At 34.1% G+C, this 22,920-nt stretch overlaps 4 protein-coding genes across 6 annotated transcripts; all 4 read right to left on the bottom strand.

The window, feature by feature from the left end:
• Window positions 1-245: 245 nt before the first annotated feature.
• LOC140048187 (uncharacterized) lies at window positions 246-5,343 on the bottom strand. Of its 2 annotated transcripts, XM_072093198.1 has the most exons (8): window positions 4,872-5,343; window positions 4,260-4,423; window positions 3,730-4,024; window positions 3,137-3,304; window positions 2,219-2,551; window positions 1,704-1,809; window positions 1,152-1,273; window positions 246-687 (listed from the first exon to the last, which is right to left on the bottom strand). In XM_072093198.1, the coding sequence occupies exons 1-8, from the start codon at window positions 5,313-5,315 to the stop codon at window positions 406-408; spliced, it is 1,914 nt and encodes a 637-aa protein (XP_071949299.1). In that variant the 5' UTR covers window positions 5,316-5,343; the 3' UTR covers window positions 246-405. The 2 variants fall into 2 exon arrangements, with proteins under 2 accessions (XP_071949299.1, XP_071949300.1); XM_072093199.1 differs by lacking the exon at window positions 1,152-1,273 and having other exon boundaries at window positions 553-687.
• Window positions 5,344-5,644: 301 nt separating this feature from the next.
• LOC140063079 (G patch domain and ankyrin repeat-containing protein 1-like) lies at window positions 5,645-7,130 on the bottom strand. The gene has a single exon (XM_072109517.1). The coding sequence runs from the start codon at window positions 6,983-6,985 to the stop codon at window positions 5,942-5,944; it is 1,044 nt and encodes a 347-aa protein (XP_071965618.1). The 5' UTR covers window positions 6,986-7,130; the 3' UTR covers window positions 5,645-5,941.
• Window positions 7,131-7,775: 645 nt separating this feature from the next.
• Window positions 7,776-20,022, bottom strand: LOC140063089 (leucine carboxyl methyltransferase 1-like). 2 transcript variants are annotated; one of them, XM_072109532.1, is made up of 9 exons: window positions 19,846-20,022; window positions 11,290-11,378; window positions 10,960-11,081; window positions 10,380-10,521; window positions 10,084-10,186; window positions 9,312-9,534; window positions 9,042-9,225; window positions 8,450-8,504; window positions 7,776-7,995 (listed from the first exon to the last, which is right to left on the bottom strand). In XM_072109532.1, the coding sequence occupies exons 1-8, from the start codon at window positions 19,896-19,898 to the stop codon at window positions 8,476-8,478; spliced, it is 945 nt and encodes a 314-aa protein (XP_071965633.1). In that variant the 5' UTR covers window positions 19,899-20,022; the 3' UTR covers window positions 7,776-7,995; window positions 8,450-8,475. The 2 variants fall into 2 exon arrangements, with proteins under 2 accessions (XP_071965633.1, XP_071965626.1); XM_072109525.1 differs by having other exon boundaries at window positions 7,778-8,311.
• Window positions 20,023-20,325: 303 nt separating this feature from the next.
• On the bottom strand, window positions 20,326-22,607 carry LOC140048171 (transmembrane protein 11, mitochondrial-like). The gene is made up of 2 exons (XM_072093197.1): window positions 22,541-22,607; window positions 20,326-21,930 (listed from the first exon to the last, which is right to left on the bottom strand). The coding sequence occupies exons 1-2, from the start codon at window positions 22,558-22,560 to the stop codon at window positions 21,417-21,419; spliced, it is 534 nt and encodes a 177-aa protein (XP_071949298.1). The 5' UTR covers window positions 22,561-22,607; the 3' UTR covers window positions 20,326-21,416.
• Between the last annotated feature and the right edge of the window lie 313 nt (window positions 22,608-22,920).

Here is a 22,920-nt window from a genome sequence, read left to right as displayed (position 1 = left end):
ATGGAATAGTCTGTAAAAGATTAATAAAATGGAATAGTCTGTAAAAGATTAATAAAATGGAATAGTCTGTAAAAGATAAAATAAAAATGGAATAGTCTGTAAAAGATAAAGTAAAATAAAAATGGATAAATAGATAGATCAGGGAGACTTCACTACCTACCCCATTTCCTTTGACTGAGCCAGAAAAAAATGCACCATATGTTTTGTAGGTATTCTTTAGGATAAACCTATTTAATCCTTATTTTTAAATTATATACACAACACTAATCACAGAAAAAAACACAGTACGAAGGTGTGATGTCCCGGAAGTAAGTACGGTAAACTCTTCAGAATGCGATCACAGATCTCATACGAATAATTAAGGCATACATTTTTTTACTGTTATTTTATTTGAATTAAGTTTTATTAGTTTAGATTTAGAAATTGTGCCAGTGCTAATAAGCTATTGGCATATGTGTAAGCATCGGATGACCAAAAAGGGAAGAAAGCTTCTTTGTCGTTATATCCAGTAAAGTTAGTAGGCGTCATCTTACCAAAATGAGGCTGTGTCAAAAGCTCATTGTATTCATCTTCATCAATAACGCCAGATACTGCTACAAACATGTTGTAATTTATAGTTGTGTTTTTCGGCAAAATTGTTCCGTTTAATGATTCAATGTGATTGGCTGGATAATAATATGGAATAGTCTGTAAAAGATAAAATAAAAAGTAAATAGTTTGTAAAAGATAAAATAAAAATGGAATAGTCTGTAAAAGAATAATAAAATGGAATAGTCTGTAAAAGATTAATAAAATGGAATAGTCTGTAAAAGATTAATAAAATGGAATAGTCTGTAAAAGATTAATAAAATGGAATAGTCTGTAAAAGATTAATAAAATGGAATAGTCTGTAAAAGATAAAATAAAAATGGAATAGTCTGTAAAAGAATAATAAAATGGAATAGTCTGTAAAAGATTAATAAAATGGAATAGTTTGTAAAAGATTAATAAAATGGAATAGTCTGTAAAAGATTAATAAAATGGAATAGTCTGTAAAAGATTAATAAAATGGAATAGTCTGTAAAAGATAAAATAAAAATGGAATAGTCTGTAAAAGATAAAGTAAAATAAAAATGGATAAATAGATAGATCAGGGAGACTTCACTACCTACCCCATTTCCTTTGACTGAGCCAGAAAAAAATGCACCATATGTTTTGTAGGTATTCTTTAGGATAAACCTATTTAATCCTTCAACTGCACCGTCAACAAGTCTCGTGACGTAATCTGGTGTTTCTGTTGAAAATAAACTACTGTTTCATTTTATTTGTTGGCATAAATGACTTCCAGGTTGCACCAAATGCAGTATACAGACCTATATACTCCTGTGTAACTTTTATTTCATTTAATGCTTTTAGTTTTAAACAGTGTTTCTGTTGATATTTTCTCTTAGGTATTAATCATATGAATTGGTGATGTGTTGTTCTAAGCTCTTCAGTCAAAGATAACCAATAGCTAGAAAACTGTGCATACCAACTTATACTGCCTGAAAGGCAGTGCAGAAGAAGAGGGATGCTGTAATAGGTGTTAAACATCTTTTACCTGGACTACTGTTACAGTACTTTATCTCAATGAGCAGTGCAGTCAAGCAAGAAGGGGTGTGTAAAGCATTTGGAATCGGTTTTTAACCAGACAGTGGTGGAACAAGTGCAAGCTGTCAACTTACCCTCTGCCCAGTCAAGTTTGCCTGTTGCCTTATTCTGTGTTGTCCAAGTAGCAATGTAGAAGTTTATAACCATTGAAGTTGAAAACAAACGATCCTCTCCACGTTTCTTTAAAAGAAAAAAGACTTTTATTGGCTTTAAAGGGAGTATTAAGTCCCGTAGGTAAAGGTAACCCAACATTCCTCTGCTAAGTTTCTTTAAAGAGGAGTACTCTTTATCTGTCTGCCATTATGAGAATGATTCTTTAATGGAAAAAGGACAAATTGTAACATTACATTCTCAACCATGCGCTATATATTAAGGAAACCCCCTCTTTTAATTATATTTTAATGATATAAGGATATTTATCACATAAGGATATTTATCATGTAACAAGTATTTGTGCCCTGTTGATTACAAAAAATGTATACTATTTGTAGATTAGACTAACTAAATGATTCTAATAGTGAAGAAAGGACAAATTGTAACATTCTATTCTCAATCAACATGATTTTAGTGCGAACTCCTTTATACTTACTAAAGGTTGACCAGATAAATCTGTGTCTCCATTTCCAATAAACTCCTCAAAGAATATCATATCATCATAATCGAGAATAGCCTCACTTTGAATCATCTTGCTAACTTTGCCTTGTAAAGCTCTTTTTAAGTTCATCCTCATTTGGTCAAGTACTTCAAATGGAAGTTCTCCGTCATTTGCGTATTTAGTTTCCAAGATAAACAATGTACGTGCAACGTAGTAGTAGAAACTGTATCGTGACGGATAATACGTGAGCGCCAAGTCTGGACGTTCTTCAATCACATTATGATTAATCAGCCACACAATCAAGCTAGTTGAGTTTGCGTAAATTGCCTGTGAATAGTTTTACACAAAATATTAGGTTTGAAGCTCTGTTTACACTATCAAAAAAGTGGGATGTACCTAAATATGGTAGTTATATGCTTAAACATGGCAGTGACATGACATCATCATGTCTATATATGGGCACATTTTTCATTTTTTTGTCACATAAAGATTAATACTGAGTGATAGACAGAGCTTAAGGTTAGTCAACATGAACATTTTGAAAAATATATGTTTTTATATATTAAATTACATTCCAATAATATTTAGTGCAGTAAATATAATTGGATATACTAATTTACTTTATCAAATTGACATTTGATTTAAGTTGTTTGTACTTTATTTATGTTAATATATTGTTATTGTTATCTATGGCGATAATGATATTATGATTCATTTCATTTATTCATGGTCAAACAAAGTAAAATACATGTACAAGTACATGGTTTGAAATTATTTTCGTTTGTTCAAAGTTAAAAATTCAAATAAAGTTAAAAAGGTTATGATAGAAATAAATTGATGATTTGATGACTGCTAAAAAAAAATGATTTTTAACTAGAAAAATTTGTCAATTAATTTAAATTAAAAACATACCTGGATATCATTATCAAACCAACTACTATCACTTGACAAATCGTACAAAACCGCTGAAGTCAGACCATAAATAGAATTAGCTGCTACCGTTGTGTCCACATTATTAATGTGAAAAGGCATACTGACGCCTTCATAGCTTAGATAACGCTCCTCTGCAATATTTTGAACCTGTTTAAATAAACAGAAATAATGTTATAAAATAAGAAAGCAGGGAGCAAATTATAGACCAACAAAAAAAAAAACCACATTTATAGCTGTAACCAACCAGCAGCAAAATATACAATATGGAGGTGGGCAGGGCATATAGGAAGGATACATGATGGTAGATGGACACAATTGACAACAAAATGACAACCATTTTTGGGGAAAAGAAAGAGGGGTAGACCTCATTCAAGATGGAGGTTGAGCTCAGTAGACAGACCGGTACCACAGCTTTTCCAAGATTTTGTGAAGGACAGGAACAACAGACATCAATTGTGTGAGAGCCATTTGTCCAGCATTGGAAAGATATGGGCTGCAGGAAGAATTATTTTACAACCTATTAAAATAAGGTACCATAAAAATAGGGATGTTCCAAAAAAAGGTTGTTATACCCAAGTAGTTATCAGAGAAACGCTTTGAGAATTCTCCTTTGCTTCTTGTAGAAAGCCACGTAGATAATAGTAAGTTCTCGTATCAATAGCGTTCTCATCAAGCTCTTCACTCATTGGCCGATACGCAAACTTCTTAAGATCTTGAAACGCAGTTTGATAGTTTGTGTTTTGCTTAGACCATGTGTTGTAGAGAGTTGGAAAATCCTTCTGGCAATTCTTCAATATCGCCCCCATTCCAATGTTTAAGTATGTGTCGTCAAAGTCAGACGGGATCAAAAATGCAGAGAAATAAGCTCTAAAACATAAATACAGCATTAATTAAATATTTATAGTGTTTATGCAAAAGCTAAAAATATTTAATGACTATTACCATAATATAAAATGTCAACGACCTAGTAGGCCTTTACGGTATATATACCTTTCTAAAGTCAGCAGGGTTCATGCCAGTTTTGGTCAATTTTGTTAAAAACCAAACCCCCTCATTATGGCTAGGGGCCATGTTCCCCATGCACACTTGACTTTAAACTTACTCTGCACTTTTAAAAAAGTCTAGTATCTCCAGTCCTGCTTCCCAGTCGAAGTATTTAAGGATTGACTCCAGAAGTCTGAAAGGCGTGTATTTGTGAATGAACTCTACTCCTTCATACACATTCTCAGGGTGACTTATCCACATGTCAGAAGTCTTGTTGTATATCTGAAATAGAACACACACAAACATAGAAAAATACAAGAACCCCCATTAGGAGCACACCTTTGTGACCAAAAAAGTGTCCTTTTGCAAGGCTGTATCGAGAGGTTAAAAACAGATGAGGCAAAGATGCTTTAAATATAATTAATATAAAATATATCTGTGCTGGGGAGTCGCGGTGGGTGGTGTAAATTGAAAATTTCAGACGAAGCGAACGCCTCGGCCTTGACATTTCACAAAAAATTAAGGGTCTCCTTTGAGAAGAGAGTACCCTGAATAGGCATTTCCCAAAGAAGGGGTTCCATTGTACATAGTTTTTCTTTAATTATTGTTATACTGTGTATCTTTTGTGGATTTTATAAAATATAGTAATTAAAATTCAGAATATATTGACTTTAGTTAATGCAGTGAAATTAAAGAAAAATGAGAACAAACTATTGTATACTGTATTTACCTGTAGCCAGAAATTCATGTCACCATCCCCTGCAGGGTTGTTCTTGTTGTGGAACGCACTAATAGCATCCAGCGCCAGCATCATCTGATCATCATTAGGCCTAGGTGCCACCCCATACTTGTATGCCTCAATCAACACTGTCGTTATCCATATGGATGAGAACGAATTTGTATCGTAGCATGCAAGATTATCACGGGCAAGGGCTAAAAACGGAGACCCTTGCCAGTTGAGGTGTATATCACTTTGGTAAGCACCCTTTGAGGTCGCCCATGTTATCGGAGGTGTGTAATTCCTATCTTCTTGAGCCTGAAATGATGCTATTCTTTTCTGAAGTGCGTCTATTGTTTCAGGAATTGGCAAATCTGCTGACAACTCCGGCTTTCCATAAACCGCTACTAATTCTATACTAAAACTAATTAAAACAAAGACTAAAGGAATCTTCATGGTGCTGGTTGACAGACTGTTCTTAGCATTTCTGCATTTGGACTTTAGATATTGTATTGTTATTTTTATTAATGGTAATCTAATCTATTTATATATTACCGTACTATCTATATTTACATTTACTCGGTATCATCCTGGTCAAATCATGATCTCACCAAACCAGAGTCACTCCTTTTTATTTAGTTTTTTTTATGTACACCAAAACAAGTTACATTGAATGATATACTTTTCATGTGACTTATCATTGTAAGTCACATCATCAATACATACGACTTTCATATACAAATTAAAAATAATGAAAAGTAAAACGCATTGTATTCAATAGTAAATATATTATTTCATTGATTAAAAATAATACACTTTATAACATTTTAATAATTAAAAACGTTTATTTCTTTAGGATTCTTGCTTGAAATTTGTTAATAAACTGAGGCGCCATTCAACAGAAATGAATAGCATTAGTAGTATACAACTGTAAAAAAGCCAAATCCATTTTTAAGTTTGTTATTCTAAATTTTGTATTATGGTGACCCGCCGCTCTCACATGTCCATCTTATGTTACAATTTTTACAAGCAATATATAAATAGCCGACTCATTTTCATATATAACACAAAACAGGCAGTATCTAGTTTGGTTCAGTATTCCAAGACTGCCTGTACTCTATTTCCCAATTCCTTGATTTCTTAGCCTTTGTTACACCAATCTCTTTAGTACTCTGTCTTTTATTAGACTCTGTCCTGTCGTTTCTTGGTCTTTTAATTGCTGCTGTATCAAAAGGCTTAAAATGTGTGATTCTTGGTCGAGACTCGGTTGATCCCGACCCTAAACATTCCCGATCTCTTTTTAAAGTTGTTTTCACAGGGAATTTCATTCCACTTCCATCAGGGCCAAGTCCACTTTCGGAATCCCAACCGTCCTTCAACATCATCTGGTACCCTTTGTTGTTTTCCGTTAAATAATACATCGTTGATTGTTTTTTATGTTGCGAACAAAACTGATGAATTGTTGAGCACATGTGTTCTTTGCTGGTTGACGCTTCAATACTCGTGCTACAAGAATTACAATAAAATGGTTCAATATTCGCAGATTCTCCATTTTTATTCCGCAATGTAGCCCAGTAACGATCTCTATCTGCAAGTAAATTTACGATTTGCATTTGTCCAGTTTGTTGTGCCAAACTCATAGCATCTGTGCCCGACTTATCTTTTATACCGATCCATTCCGCTCCATGACTCAATAAACATTCAACTATCTTGACCTGTCTACTGCTACAAGCACACATTAACGCCGTCCAACCGAATGCGTCTTTCATGTTAATGTCACAATTTTGTGAAATAAATTCTTCAACAGTTTTTATGTCTCCGTCTGTTGCCGCTTTCAAAAAAGAATTCACAGTATTTTGTCTTGTTAATCTTTTTTTATTTTTTCTCTTTCTTTTTAAATTCACATTCTTGATTGGTTTAACTTCACTACAACTACTAGTACTAGTAGAACACTCAGAAATGTTTGCTTCAGTTTTAATAACACATTCATAAAACTCTTTAACTGCATTTCCCTCCGAGGTATTTAGCTCAGCAGAACTGCGACTGGTTTCGGTATAGATTTCAGTACTACAATCACGATTTCTTTTCGATTTTTGAAAAAGTATTTGCTTTTTATAAAAAGCCATATTGTTTTGTATGGAATTTAGTATAGGCTATATAGCCTAGTCCTAGCTTATTAATAATTAGGCCTAGGCGTCGAAGGCCTAATACTTAGTAGTTAGGGCTAGATCTAGCCTAGGCCATAGTAGTAGTCTAGTAGATTATTTTAGGCCTCTATCTAGTTAGGACTAGGGTGAGGCCTAAACTAGCCTACTACTACAGTAGTAGGCCTACTACACACTAGACTACTAGCTAGGCCTACACCAAACACAGTACGAAAGTGTGCGATATCCCGGAACCCGGAAGTGATAGATTAACAGCGAAACATTATCTCTAAAATTAGCTAGGCCTAGGCCTGAATACTGGTTGTCACTCCACCGGAACTGAATGAGATTGAGCCCAGTTAAATTTCCATAACACAATATACCAAATCGGTATGTTGAGCATAGTCGATTTTTCGACCAAGTTACGTCTGTACGAAAGGCTAACTGGGGTCCATAAAGATATTAAAATCTGATTGGATGGTCGACCCGAGATAAAAATAATGAATTACGATTGGATAGTCGACATAAATATTCACAATGTTGAAAAAATTAATAATATGATGAAAAACTTTAGTATATGGGCCAGATCCAGTTTTTTGTCGAAAATTGTATCAAATCTTGTCAAATGCTAAATACCATTTTTGGAAAGCTAATATTAATTGTCTACTTTTCAGACATCCATGATAATTGATAGAAATTATATACACCTTAATATTCATAATATTTTAATCTCAAATAAAACTAAGTAGCTTCAAGTTCCACCTACAAAGTGGATTTACATCACGAGAACTACACATATGTCTTGTAGTACACATTGGATACGAAATTTACTCAACAACTTTATCCTTATGTTGTTGGGTCTGAATCAGTGCTGGTCTGAATGTTTGTTCATTAGTTAGTGTGAGCAGGAAAGTATACTAGACTTCTGCCCCAAGTCTGTAGTTATTGTCTTTATTCTATGTTATTCCACCAGTCGACGTTTCGATTTTTGTCTGAATAATACAAAAACATACTGTAGCTCATGTATTATACATATGAAACGCCATATGTGCCAAAATATTTATCTTTTTACTAATTTGGGCTAGAACCTAGACTAATAGGTATAGACTTGAGCTAGCATGTTGGGAGGTCAACCTTTTAGTTAAGGTTGGAGGTTCAAGCCCATTAAGGGATGATATAAAGACATTTAAATGCTTCATTTCTTTTATTGTTCAAGCAACACTTATTAAAACCAATCACTTCAGATAATAAAACATTTCAAAAACATCATCCAAATGTTTCTATCCACGTAAAATAAAACCCACAACCCTGTGAAAAAGAAGAAAAGTTAATTTATATACATAACCCCATAATTTTAACATAAAGCAGTGTATACTGTAGCCTGTCTTACATAATATTGTGTACTCACACAAGACAATAGTGGTTTTAGAGAAAACAATAAATTACCTCATATATACCATACAAGTTTAATTTCAGCTCTTTGGACTAATACTTGATAAACCTAAATAAATAAAAAAAAGGATTAGATTATATTGGGTTTATACTAACAATCAATATAAAGAACTCTTTTTGACATAGCATAAACTTTCCAATAAATACAGTAGAAACTGAATTAAGGGTCTAGGATAAGGAATATAAACCATAGATGCAGTCCATTGCACCATAGATATTTCACTATATCATCTCTATGATTGTACACAAAATGCTTGTGTGCACTTTTAAGAACCTAGTACATCTTTCGAGACAAGTAAGGGGTTACTAGTTCACACAACCACTGTCACATACAGTCACTCTAGTAGGCCTCATAGTTTAATAGGTTGATTGTGGAACTGACAAAAATGAAGAAGGAAAATCTTCAGGACCCAAAAAAGTGTCCCTCATGGGTTACCCATAGTGTTCAGCATATATTACCCATAGTGTTCAGCATATATTACCCATAGTGTTCAGCATATATTACCCATAGTGTTCAGCATATATTCCCGATTGTTCGTTTCATGTGAAAGTGTCCCATGAATAGGGATTCTACTGTAGTACCAACCTATATTCTTTGAATCTTTATAAGCTGTACAAATACAGTAATGTGTTAGAAGCTGTTCAAGAAGTTCTGTCTCATCGAGAAATTCTAAGCGCACTATTCTGTCTAAATCTGGTAAATGATGATAAATGTCCATCATATCTATTGCACAGCTACTCGTCCATCCATTTGATGTAAATCTTTGCTCCTAGAACAAAAATACATTGTTATCCTTGGAAATTTGCTTAAATATATAAACAAAACAAAACAATTCTTTAAAAAATGAAAAGCTACCTGAGTTTTTAGGCTTGAACAAGGTTCTATGCCACACAAGTCACATTTACGACTACGTAGGTTGTTGACCATCACTTGCCCGAATCGGTCAAGCATGTTAACTTGTTCGTAGTTGACAAACACCGCCGAGTCAAACTTGCTTGAAATCCATGACAGTAATTCATTTGATTTTTCCATCGGCATATACACTAGGACACACTCCGCAAGGAATAGCGTTGGTAGGCTGCAGATAACAAAAATAAGATATAATTCATTAGCCAGCATAAACACAATAAATACTTACGTTACACAATATAAAACCGGCCTGACAAACTACTCTTAACTTAACATAAAGAACATAATACTGTACACACTTTAGGCAAACCTATCTACTTTCATTGGATGTTATTAGCCAAGTTAAGAAAATAATGGAAGATAACTCACACCCATTGAATGATAAATATGTTGTAAATAAATCAGGTAGAATTCGTCCTTTAATGTGCAATACCACTCGATGTAGGAAATCATTTGTCCACAACTCTATTCATGTTTCCAACACAACATTCCAAAATAGTTTGTTTACTTGTTTACTACTGTATATAGTTTTAATGTATTGTATTGATATTTTTAATGTTTTATATATTGTATGTGTTTTTAAGCATCTAAGGAAAACCAATTTCATGTTCATCTGGTTGTGTTCAAGACAATAAAGATTTATCTTATCTTAATAAACCTATAGGTAGTAACTAGCTTAAATTATATAAAAATGTGACAAAACAACAGAATAACCTACCATTTGTCAATCCCACAACTATTTAATTTGTTCTCAAACTGTTCTAAATTTCTTAAATCTGCCCAGACTATGTGATAATGTTTACAATGCAACTCAGCATCACCTAAAATTTAAAAAAATGTACAAAATATTCTATATTGTTTGAAGGTTTGCATGGCAAAATCCATATGTTGATATTTCAAGTTTGAAATGGAGACTTTAAAAAACTGGATTAAAGGTACTGTAGTGGTATTCAGATCAGTTTATATAAAAAGTCAGAAAATAATTTGATTTTTTATTTGAGTTTTTTCACTTACTTATTTGCACATGTTCAATTCCTCCGCTCATCTCTGCCAGGGATGACATCAACTTATCTCTGCTACGAATTCTCTGACACTTTCTACTTGTGACTGCTCTAAAATCAACTTCAACATAACTGCTAGGAACCAAGTCTGCATCCTGTAAAGAATGTGCAACTTGGCAGGTTAGACTTGCCTTCGGGCACAGTGGTGTAATGGCTATGAGCGCTAACTGGCTAAACCTAGACGCCCCGGGCATTAAAATATATCGAAAAAGGCTAAAACTCCGGAGGCATTCAGCGTTGGAGGCCCCTTACTGTAGGGTACTATGTTATGTCATTGCTTCTGAGTCTGAAATTTGTCTTTTACGTTGTTAGTATTGTGTTATTTGTGCCACAAGTGAGTTTTTATTTTTGTTTTTAAATAGATAGTGTTGGGTGTTTGGGTTTTTGGGGTGGATTTTCTAAAGGTGAAAATGAAGATGAGTAGATACAATTTGGGTGGCCATCTATTTATACTTTATTTAACACTGAAAATACTTGTTATTGCTTTTGTTGTAAAACTGCCAAGCTGTTATATTTGACATCATATACAGTACCTTCAGTCTCCATAAGGTAGTGTCAAAACCAGCACCAAGACTCACAACCTGTCCTTTGCATTCAGTCAATCTAAGAAACTTTTCCAACAAAGTTCTTATCCCTTCAACTCGTGCATAATAGCCTGTTGTAAATAAAAATAGAAAACATTTGGTGACAGTTTTCTCACCTAAAAATAGGGTCAAATAGCATTTACTTGTTTTTTTTTTAACCATCCTTACTGTTGAAAATTCAGGCCGTTATTGACTCATTTCAGTTGAGCTGATTCAGTCAAATGTTGGTCCGTATTATTGGATTATGTGGTCGAATAATGTTTATTTGTTATTGTTTACCTCTGTTTATTTCTGGTGCTTTCCTTTCTCCAAGTTTCACCAGTAAATCAATGAATGGATCCTTCCAATAACCCTTTTCAACAGCATATCTATATAAAAAAAAGAGCACACATAAAACAATGTTCAAGAAATATTAATACATTAATATAAAAAATTAATTAAAGATAAGTCAGTTGTTTGTGTTGTTAAGTATGCATCACGTATCATTGGAAAAAAGAAGAGTTCTATTGAGTCTGTTTTTGAAAACACGATTCTACTCATCTTTTGCATAGCGGTAGACTTTACCGGTCCATCATCTGGTACAAATAGGTTTTGTAACAGCTTTATCCAGCTGCCGTTCAGGCACTAAAATGATTGTCAGTATACCTAACCGTACAAGAGTGATAACTTTGTATTGGGTTTTATTTTCAATTATCTGTTTTTGTATATCTCAGAGCAAACATAATTTCTATGTATATTTTATATGCAAATGACAATAAATGGAAGTAATTTTCCACTGAAGAATGAATGAATAAATATAACAGTCCTAATAAACACCACCAGACACCTACCAGAGCAACAAATCCTACAATCACCTTGGAATTGATTATTAATGATATATTACAAATTTCAAACCTTATTTCTTTCAGAAAATGATAAAATTGAAGTTAAAAGTGAATTTCTCTTTCTCTGCGATTATTGTTTCTGCGCCTGAAACAGAAATTTAAACAGGAAATCGGAAACGAAAACATCCATCAATGAGTAGGTAGGCGATGATTGTGAGAAAGCAGGTGTTACCCCTTTTGTATAGATTTACTATTTAAATTTAAAGATGTATTCATCACCAGTTTCCTGTAACGTCACAAGTATTTGATTGGAATAGGTTTCCTGTTTCCCACATTTTCATTTTCGAGTAATCGTAACAAAACTGGAATTGTTACGTCGACAGGAAACCAGCCTTTAGTGGACATTTACGTTGACATACCGGTGAACGTATGATGTATGACCTTGGGATCTGACCTTGCTCATCCGTGTAGCTACTGTATTCTACGGCGGTGGGTCGGTGGAAGTACACAGACTTTGGCCAGTTTGCAAATATAATTTTACTGAAGTTCACTTTACTACGTTTTGGACACAATCAACTCTTCGGATAGGAAGGCTGCTGACAAACTATTACTACCGTGTGTGCGATAGGCAGCACAACAAACCGACAAGGCTAGCCGCGATTGACCAATTGCTTTATTTCAGAGATCATGCAGGTTATTGGATCCCAGATGCTTTTTGACCAATTTATTTTTGTGACAGGAGTCAAACTTTGATTAGCGAAAGCTATATTTTGGCTCCTTTTTACATATTGTACTGTATGTATATGTGAATAAAGTTGAATGAAAGAACATTTATATTTATAGACAGCAGATGAATTACTCAATCTGATTTACATTTTAGTTTAATTTAATTCAATATTTTTCCTTAAACAAACACTTTATTGAAATATACTGTTGTCTCTCCAACTATTGTTGTTTTCAACTTCAATAATTAAACACCATAATTTTTCTGTCACCTTTATTAGTTATAGCAATTCTACGCGGATGATAAGAAATGATAAATAATTGTCGAGGGTTATTAATCCCATTTTCTTCCTTATCAATTCTTTCAATTAACCTTCCTTCACTACTGAAAAGTTGTAGTTTGTGGTGACTTGATACAATGATGTTATCATCCTCATCTACTACAACTCCACATAGACGCATCACCATACCATCTTCTCTACCTTTATTGATAAGTACATTTTTTGTAGAGATGTCTTTATAATTATTATATATTGCAATTTGATTACTTATAACATCTGCTACAAGAACTTTCCCAGTTTTAGTAAGTGCTACATCCCAGTATCCATATAGTATATTTTCCTGTGATCCTATCTTTATCAGTTCCTTACCGCTATTGATGTCAAACATAAGCACACATTGTGTGTGCCAATTTGCTACATAAATAATATTTGTTGTCTCATCTATGTGAATACCTTGTGGGTCTGCCAGTACATCCTCCTAAATGGATTTAATCACATGGCCATTCATATCACATAGTTGAATGCATTTATTACCCCTATCACTGAATGCTATTTTGCCATTCTTCATGTTGTACATTTGGTTGTACAATACCATTGTATCCCACCTATTTTTTTCCGCCAGTAAAACACATGCGACATTTTTAATGTCATAGGAAGTCCCAGACAAAGGTACTTCCGGTAAGCTAATCAATTCTGGCAATTATAATAAATAAATACAAATTGATTATTATTATTAATTAATAATTAAAAAAGTTAGACAAAACATATGAAGCTGCTGCTATAAATATATTGGGCAAAACGTTAAATTGTATTATATTGATCATTTCCAAAATTCATTTTCATTTATCCACTATAAACTGTACAGCAGTGTTGCTTAAACTACACTTCAGAACTAGATTTGAACTCGTCACTACGGACGAGTTAGGTTATCCGCAGCGCAAAAGCCACGTGCACGTCATACGTTAGAATATTGCGCGCAGAAAAACGATAATGCCATTGAAAAAATGTTAGCGCGCTCTCTATTTTACGTCACGTCTAAGTGTATACGGTATACGCTATATACTGTATACGTACTACATACAGTGCAGAATAGGTGAAAAGAAGTGACCAAAGTTATTGACGCTTTTGAACATGATGACGTCATAACAATTTCAAAAATTGTAAATCATGCGAAAGATAATTGATTGACCTAGACAAAATAAAAAAATTGAGTGAAATGGAATACGGATACGTAGAGATGCGCTCTATTAAATGTGACGAGCTATACGAAAGAGAAAAAAAATCCTATATTTTATATTCGAGTGGCCATACGATGACGTCACAATGTCCGGTTAGCCTTATCGATGCATGATTCGATATCTACAACTCATCATCTTTCAGAATATGTAATTTTTAAAAAGTTCACCACGTAGTTTACAATCTATGACTGTTTTAAAAAAGGCATAATTTTGACGAATTTTTTAACTTTTTCATCAAAAACACGCGCAAATGATCCAATTCTACGTGCTCGTGTGACGTAATTTTAAGTCGAAATTGATTGAAAATTTATAAATATACTAGAAAAGGCTGAAAAAACAAAAATCAAGCAAAAAAAAGATGTTTTTGCTCTACGTGCGCACGCGCACGTAAAAAAATTGCGTACGCGTGGGAATTTTTGAAATGCTCAAAATGACATGAAACGCGTAGAAAGTTGATTAGAAATTGATTTTTCGCAATTTGAAATTTTAAACGCGCGTGCGCGCGTAATTTTTGTTAAACATGCCATTTTTAATCCACAGAAAGTTTGCGCATAATATGACTTAAATTTTCACAAAGTTTCAATACAAAATGACTTTTAGTTTTTATTCTATGATCAATCAATGAAATTCATAAAATCGCGCGTAACTAACGCTGCGCGACTTGAAATTCGAAAAAAAAAGTGTCTTGCACATCTAGAGCTATAGGTCAATCTTATGACAAAGTTATAGAATCTAATTTTGGCTAGAATTAGAGATACGCTGCGAACAAAATTCGTGGAAAGAAAGAAGAATATCGAAAAAAAAACTAGACATGAAACTCGTCACTTTGACGAGTTAGTTATCCGCACGACAAAAACGCCACGTGCACGTCATACGTTGGAATATTGCACACGAAAAAAGATTATGGCATTGTGACCTGAACTGAAGAATATGATATGTTTTTATTGCTGAATTCTGTTATTTTGTGTCATATAGTATACACAGTATAATCTGTATACATATCACATACAGTGTAGAATAGGTGAAATTACGGGACCCGCTATTTATTCAAATTTTTAACATATTGACGGTTTCAAAATGAAACGTGAATGTAGCAATTTCGGAAGGAAATTATCTCAGCAACAACATATTAACGTGTAGAAGAAATTTGAACACGTGAAATATTGATGCGCGCTCTTTTAAATGTAATGAACTATGACGCAAAAGATGAAAATACGACTTTTTTTATTTAACTGGCCATATGATGACGTCACAACATCCGATTGACAAAATGTTTACATGATTTCGTATCTACAATCCAATAGCTTCCAGAAAACATTTTAATCGTGATTATCCCATTTTGTTCTTACGAGCGATAACAGATTAAAATTTACTGTAAAGATGAAATTAATGACCCAAGTAATTAACATTTTTAGGCATGATGACGTTACAAATATTAAAATATTTTTAACTCATGCGAAAGGTAGTTGATTGACCTAGACAATATTAAAATCTCGGAGAAAATGGAATACGGATAAGCGTGATGCGCTCCATTGAATGTGATGAGCAATAACGAAAGAGACAAAAATCCTATATTTTATATTCGCGTGGCCATACGATGACGTCAAAATGTCCTGTTAGCCATATTAATGTATGATTTGATATCTACAACTCATCAACTTCCAGAATATGTAATAAAAATAACTTTCACCGTTTAGTTTAGAAACTACGATTGTTTAAAAAAAGGCATAATTTTGACGATTTTTTTAGCTTTTTGATCAAATACGCGCGCAAATTATTCAATTCGACGTGCTCGTAATGACGTAATTTTAAGTCGAAATTGTTTAAAAGTTAGTAAAATTACTAGCAAAAGGCTGGAAAAACATAAATCACGCGAACAAAGTATGTTTTTAAAGCTACGTGCGCCCCTCGCGCGTAAAAATTTGCGCACGTGTGGGAATTTTTGACATACTCAAAATGACAAGAAATGCGTAGAAAGTTGATTAGAAATTGATTTTTCGCATTTTAAAATTTTAAATGCGCGTGTGCGCGTAACTTTGTGTGGAACATGCCATTTTTAATCCACAGAAAGTTGACTTTTGATATGAATTAAATTTTCACCAAGTCTCAATACAAAATGACTTTCGGTTTTTAATCTATGATCAATCATTTAAATTCATAAAATTGCGCGCAAGTCACGTTGCGCAACTCTGACGTTTTTCAAAAATAGGAGGTGCACAACTTCACGTAAATATCTATATGTTGACAAAGTTATGATATGTTCTGTTCACACATTTTAGAGAAACGGGGCTCACAAAAAAAGGAAGAAAGACAGAAGAATAATACAGAAAAAGAAAAAAAAGATCCCATACAATAACAAGGAGTTATCCGCACACTGCCATGTGCGGATAACTAAAAAAAGATCCTGACAATAACAAGAGGTTATCCGCCAAGTGCGGATAACCAATAAAAATATGATCAAAATTTGCAAAAAGAAGTGCAGTTATTTTAAAGTTTGGAACGTCCTTAATTACTACGGAAGTTTGCCCCAATATTACGGACATAAAATGAAGATAAATAGGGGACTGAAATACTTAAATAATGGGAATCTCCGGCAAAATGCAATGGACAAGTCAATGAACCAGGGTTTTCCACGAACAGTGTGTAGTGGCCTTTCGTACCTTCTCATGACGCACACAAGCAATCCAAACAGTCAGAAATTAATTCTGAGCATTTTCAGAAATATATCAACTACAAAAATATGCTAAGCCGGCGGTAAATTGGGTGCAGTATTGTATTGCATGGTTACTTTTACGCTGCAGTCTGTCAATTTACATATAGGCTCTTCCAAAACTGGACTATAACCTTAATGGTTATTATATATGATGGGATATAAATTTTAATTTAGTAACAGAAAAAAACATTTAGCATGAAATTAAGGGTGTTCCTATACTTTTTTTTGGTAAACACCTCTAAAACGGTCCAGTCCCAATTTGCACAGTGGCTGTGTGTGACAGTGGCTGTGTTTGTGTGGACTAGTACACCGGGGTAACCCCCTACTCGTCTCGAAAGATGTACTAGGTTCTTTAAAGTGCGCATGAGCTATGTGTACACTGGACCTACGGTTTATAATCCTTATCCGAGAAGACTCGTTCTACCACCAGAACCATGGAGCGAGTGAGCCTCGAACCCTTGCCGATGTTATGGCTACGTAATGACGGTTCCACTGTCTTAACCGCTCGGCCACTCACTCGCTAAACCACCACTCGTTAGACCACCTGTGTGTGTAACTGTTATGCGCGATTTGAACGATTTGCGCAATTTGAAATTGCGCAAGGATTTTCTTGCGCAATTTAAAATTGCGCAAAAAATTCCTTGCGCAATTTGAATTGAAACATGTGTTTCAAATTGCGCAAGCAACGTATTAAATTGCGCAAGTAATCTGCAAATTGCGCAAGGTTTTTCGACAGATTGTGAAATCATGCACACCCATATTTTTTTAGTAATTTCTAAGAATGATTCAAAATTGAAGATAATATCGCATTTCCTTATCCTCCCGGGAGCTTCCCTCCCGCATTTTTTTTTCCGAATAAAAAAAATCTCGAATTCCCAATGGTTCTATAAAATACCATATTCACACATAATATGAGGAGACTAATAACGATTGGATTTTTTTTAGAAACAATAATTATTACGAATTATTAGACGTTTAATTACTATTTAACTTAAAAATTAAATTTAATGACAAAAAAGATCGACCTTTCGGTACCATTCTCAACAACAAATGAGTACAATAACAAAAATAACAAACAGTTCGTTTTCAAATTGCGCAAAGGTGTCATATTGCGCAAGAACTATCTTGCGCAATTTACAAATTGTACAGCGCAATTTGAAATTGCGCAAGGATTTTCTTGCGCAATTTGAAATTGCGCAAATTGATTGCAATTTCAAATTGCGCAAAAATCGTTCAAATCACGCATAACATAACAACAACCACCAGAGCCCGCCACCTTGCCTACCAACACAGGCACATAGTGTCAGGTCACTGCCTGTGTCAGTCCTTAGCTCACTAGGCCTAGTACTACTACTAAAGTAGGGATAGATAGGCTGTCAGTGTCATCTGGTGGCCTACCTATCTAATGGCTAGCCTAGGGCGACTAGGCCTATGTAGTAGTTATGGATGGGCAGCCCACGAATTTCACGTCGGCAATCGGCAATTGCCGACCTTATTGCCGACCTTAAATTGTCAGAGGACGGCAAGAGATTGCCGACCTTGAAACTAGGCTAGAGATCCTTCCTTTCAAGCCTCCTAGCAACAACATGGTACTTTAAGGGATCGTATCATTGAAATTTTAACAGGCATATTCACCACCATGTTGTGTTTAGTTAACAAACCATGGAATTAAGATGATCCCTGAATTCACTCAACCATTACATCATGTTGTGTGTGAGCTGCATGCTTTCCTATCAAGCTGGCTGGGCACAGCGCGCTGTGGGACAGACCTGTGTAGGGGAATACCCTGTGTTATGCGCGATTTGAACGATTTGCGCAATTTGAAATTGCGCAAAAAAATCCTTGCGCAATTTGAAATTGCGCAAAGAATTCTTGCGCAATTTAAAATTGCGCAAGGATTTTTTTGCGCAATTTCAAATTGCGCAATCAACTTGCGCAATTTCAAATTGCGCAAGAAAATCTTTGCGCAATTTTAAATTGCGCTGCACAATTTGTAAATTGCGCAAGATAGTTCTTGCGCAATATGACACCTTTGCGCAATTTGAAAACGAACTGTAAATTTTCAAATTGCGCAACAAAATTCTACCAGACAATCGGTATTAATAATTTATTGGAAACTAAATAACTCAAAATAAAACATAATAAATGCGAAGATGTGTGTAATATATACATAACATTTATTATTACAATTAAATAATATTATCACTGTAACTTGAAATAAATCAAAATAAATGTAAAAATTAAGTTTTTAATATTAGTTTAAGCTAGGCCATGTAACCTAGTCAGTATCAGTAGTCCAGACCCTAGCTAGGCTAGAGTAGTATAGCCGGCCGCCCGCGCCGCGCCCGCCTGGTGGAACACCACCGCTTCGTTTTCCTTCGTCGGTTCTTCGACGGTATGCTAACTTATAACAATATTTGCACTACTAAAATAAGGAAATGCGATATTTATCTTTAATTTTGAATCATTCTTAGAAATTACTATAAAAATATGGGTGTGCATGATTTCACAATCTGTCGAAAAACCTTGCGCAATTTGCAGATTACTTGCGCAATTTAATACGTTGCTTGCGCAATTTGAAACACATGTTTCAATTCAAATTGCGCAAGGATTTTTTTTGCGCAATTTCAAATTGCGCAAATCGTTCAAATCGCGCATAACACCCTGTTATGCCAAGCAGCAAGCAACCAGGCTATGCTCTGTGTACGGCTAGCTCCAGAACCACGATGTTCAGCAATTATCAAATAGAATTTATCTTGTAAATTTTAGTGTTAGGTTTTTATATTTTAGTTAATTTTGCTAGTTCTTTTTGCATAACATATAGCTAGGGAGGCTAGGCCTAGCTAGGCTTTAGGTTAGCAAGAGGTTAGGCCTTGGTGAATTTTCTATTTTTAGAACTGCCGAGACTGCCGACCTTGGCGAATTTAAGGTCGGCAATTTTTTGCCGACCTTCTTTTTTCTGAATTTCGTGGGCTGGATGGGGCCTAGCTAGTAGGCCTAACTAACTCTAACCTAGTACTGTAGGGCCCTAGCTTTCTTACGGCAAATCTACTCACCGTTTGCACATTGATGCATCATCATTTGTCGCCTGTATAGCTTCATCACTCATTATTACATAATTTAGTGTACAGTAATTTAATTGTACGCAACTTTAATTTTAGTTTTAATTAATTTAGCCTAGGCTAGGCCTAGTTTTTAAAATCTTTAATCGTCGAGATATTTATTTTTGTATTGCTCCCTCTATCGTTTAATTTGATTTGTGTATTTAGAGCACCCTCTATAATTATTTTAAAATAATTGAATTAAATACAAATCATTTGTAATGGTACTGTATGTACATAAAAATATATTTAAACTATTTTTGATGACTTTAAAATCTATTAGATCAAAATATAGATTATTCACTGGGAAAAGCATGATCCCCGACCTCAGATGGTATCATTATTACTTTAAATGTATTAAATAAACTAAAAAAACTCACATAAAATTATATCATAATTCATATATATTTTATTTATTTAAACTCATTTTCCCACAAAATAATTAAGCCTAATAAACAGCTTGTCATAGACATAGATTTCAATTATTTAGTTAGAGAATAATATTTTGAGAATTCATTCCAAGTTTAATGACATCACAATAATTTATATTTTAATATCATTCATTTAAAAAGGCAATAAATCGTATCTTTAACATAACAGTCTTGTTCACTAGTTCACATTCAATATTTCTAGCCTGAGCTAACATATAAAATCAAATGCTTATTATGAACTCATTTTGGTGCCTTGGCATAGACCTGGTTGTTGTGTTAAACAGTTCGAAACTGGTGCTAAGTTCACTGGACATACAGTATGTAGGTATTGTACTGTAGCCTGGAGTGGTTTGCACAAGTCAGTGATGATGCATATTACATTAAATGATATTTCTATGCGTTAAGCTCAGATTGAACATTTTCATCTGGTTTGAAAATGAAGTTATTTTAAAATTCTATTTTGACAAACCAAAAGTAGTAACCGACCTGACTGAAAGTTTAAGTACTCATTTCAAGTTCAAAGTGGGATCAAATCCCAGATCAGAGACAGGGCAGAGGATGGAAACACCAGACGCATCAAGGAGGCAATATGAACCGAGACGAGGGCGCCCATTTTCTGGGTCACGTATTCGACCCTATTGTTAGGCGAACGCCACATATTGCTTTGCTTAGCAATATAGTCGTCACTCTGAAGAAAGTGCTCGTGAAACTGTCAGTCAGGTCAGTTAATAATTTTGGTTTGTCAAAATAAAATTTTTTAATACTGTAGTGTTAAGCTCAAATACATCTATCAAACTTTATGTGACAAAAAAATCTGATGTTCCCATAATGGATGATGTTATATCACTACCATATTTGGGTATATCACTACCATATTTGAGGACATTTTTTTTAATAGTGTAGACAGAGCGTTTGAAACAGAAATCTTATATGATTAGATTTTTTGGAAGATGCCCGATAATACAGAAACATTAAATTTAATGACTTGAATAAATGCATTAAACACTCTCAAAACCTTCCGAATTCTTAAAATATATTTTCTGGATTTTTAATCATCCAATTTTGTTCTAGTTCCATTTTCCTAGATTAAAAGCTTCATTGTAAAAACCAGTGGTAGACTTTGTATCCTAAATACATGCAGGTCATTCCTGAGAGCATGTTGTGTAAAAGTTTCCGATATTTATCATCTTTTCGTACAAGCACGACCGGTGATGACGTCGATAGCGTGTGTAGTGGCAACTTCGATAACTTGCGTGTGTTATACTCTACTTGATATTTACAGCATGGATCAAATTGCCAGGAAACGCCATACAGCACGGCACAACCTATGCTTATTACTCCCATTGGTATGCAAACAAAATTTGAAAAACTTTCTGGCAACAAAAGAGGTGATGTGAGGGCGGTAACTCCGGATAGTACTGACATCTTGTGAATGCAATTTCCTACGACGATCCAACGTGCCGTTTCGTCACCTATACGTGACGGTTCGATGATGATTATTGCTTTCTGCGCTTCTAGAGCTTGTTCAAGTTCAAATTCAAATTGTTCTTGTGCATTTCCATTGTCGTAGATTTCATGAATAATAGCACAATCGGTTCCCACTAGTTCTCTAAGTATAATTAAATAAATATTTTATGATTAAAAATTCTAAAATAGATTTATCATTACAAGCACTATATTAAGTAGCAACCAATTACAATTTGAATCATACAAATCTATGCCCAGTTGGTAGCATCTAGGCTAGTACAGTTTTTTATACATATATAAAAAAAATGCATTTTTTAAACAATATGCTCCGATGTTACATCGTCATTGATTGATTGACATTAAATTTATTTTGTCTACCAAGAACAAGTTAAAGATGATTAATATTATATATATCATTAACAATGATGTTTATCATGAACTGGATAACATTTTATATTATAAAACCCATAAAACCCCACCGGGCTTTAAACCACGCACAGATTGACATGACCGAGCTCAGCAGCTGCATATAGAGCGGTATTGTGAATCTCCCTGCACTGACTGCTGTGTGCATTCTACCCGCCAACTAATCACATACAGCCGAGCACGACGCTAGCTTTCCTAGGCCTAGGAAAAACATGTACAAATTATAGTTTTACATATTTGAAAATTGTAAATAGACCTCCAAAACCTTGGAATATTTATACCTTCATAGTATTATACTAAAAATTTAATTTTCATTTCAAACAAACCTTTGTTTATCATCAGCCATCGCGCCAACAATAAAACTTTCTGTAATTTTAATTTCTGCAAACGAAAAAAACGTCTCTCTCTGGAAAAAAAACAGAGGGCGCTGTTATACTAAATCTGACGTCATTATACAAGTCTATTAGCACTTAATTATTTGTCTATTCCTCCAGAGAACCCTCTTACCTTTTATTTCAGGTAGTATGTAACAATGGAGTAATTACCCTAGCAGGTACAGGGCGTATAATTATATTATAATAAAGGTATATAAACAAAAATACAATACACATACTGTACTGTAATAATTTATTGTTTTATTGTTCCTGCACCAAATCCATCCTTGAAGTTTATGTGAATTATGTGAATTTTAACCAGGCTATACAAA

This window comes from Antedon mediterranea, chromosome 1, assembly GCF_964355755.1.
Source record: "Antedon mediterranea chromosome 1, ecAntMedi1.1, whole genome shotgun sequence".
Lineage (NCBI taxonomy): Eukaryota > Metazoa > Echinodermata > Crinoidea > Comatulida > Antedonidae > Antedon > Antedon mediterranea.
The sequence above is the reverse complement of the archived record's forward strand: the minus strand, read 5'-3'. Positions and strand labels throughout refer to the sequence as shown.

Bases quoted from the DNA above. Each gene is read 5' to 3' on its own strand.
- LOC140063089 (XM_072109532.1), bottom strand. From the start codon at position 19,898: ATGAGTGATGAAGCTATACAGGCGACAAATGATGATGCATCAATGTGC. The intron at 10,187-10,379 runs GTAAGTGAAAAA...TTTAAATTTTAG, and splicing joins AATTGAACATGTGCAAATAA to GTGATGCTGAGTTGCATTGT. The intron at 9,226-9,311 runs GTAGCTTTTCAT...TTTTTGTTCTAG, and splicing joins GTTCAAGCCTAAAAACTCAG to GAGCAAAGATTTACATCAAA.
- LOC140048187 (XM_072093198.1), bottom strand. From the start codon at position 5,315: ATGAAGATTCCTTTAGTCTTTGTTTTAATTAGTTTTAGTATAGAATTA. The intron at 3,305-3,729 runs GTATAACAACCT...TTATTTAAACAG, and splicing joins TTTCTCTGATAACTACTTGG to GTTCAAAATATTGCAGAGGA. The intron at 2,552-3,136 runs GTATGTTTTTAA...AACTATTCACAG, and splicing joins GGTTTGATAATGATATCCAG to GCAATTTACGCAAACTCAAC.
- LOC140063079 (XM_072109517.1), bottom strand. From the start codon at position 6,985: ATGGCTTTTTATAAAAAGCAAATACTTTTTCAAAAATCGAAAAGAAAT.
- LOC140048171 (XM_072093197.1), bottom strand. From the start codon at position 22,560: ATGGCTGATGATAAACAAAG. The intron at 21,931-22,540 runs GTTTGTTTGAAA...AATTATACTTAG, and splicing joins ATGGCTGATGATAAACAAAG to AGAACTAGTGGGAACCGATT.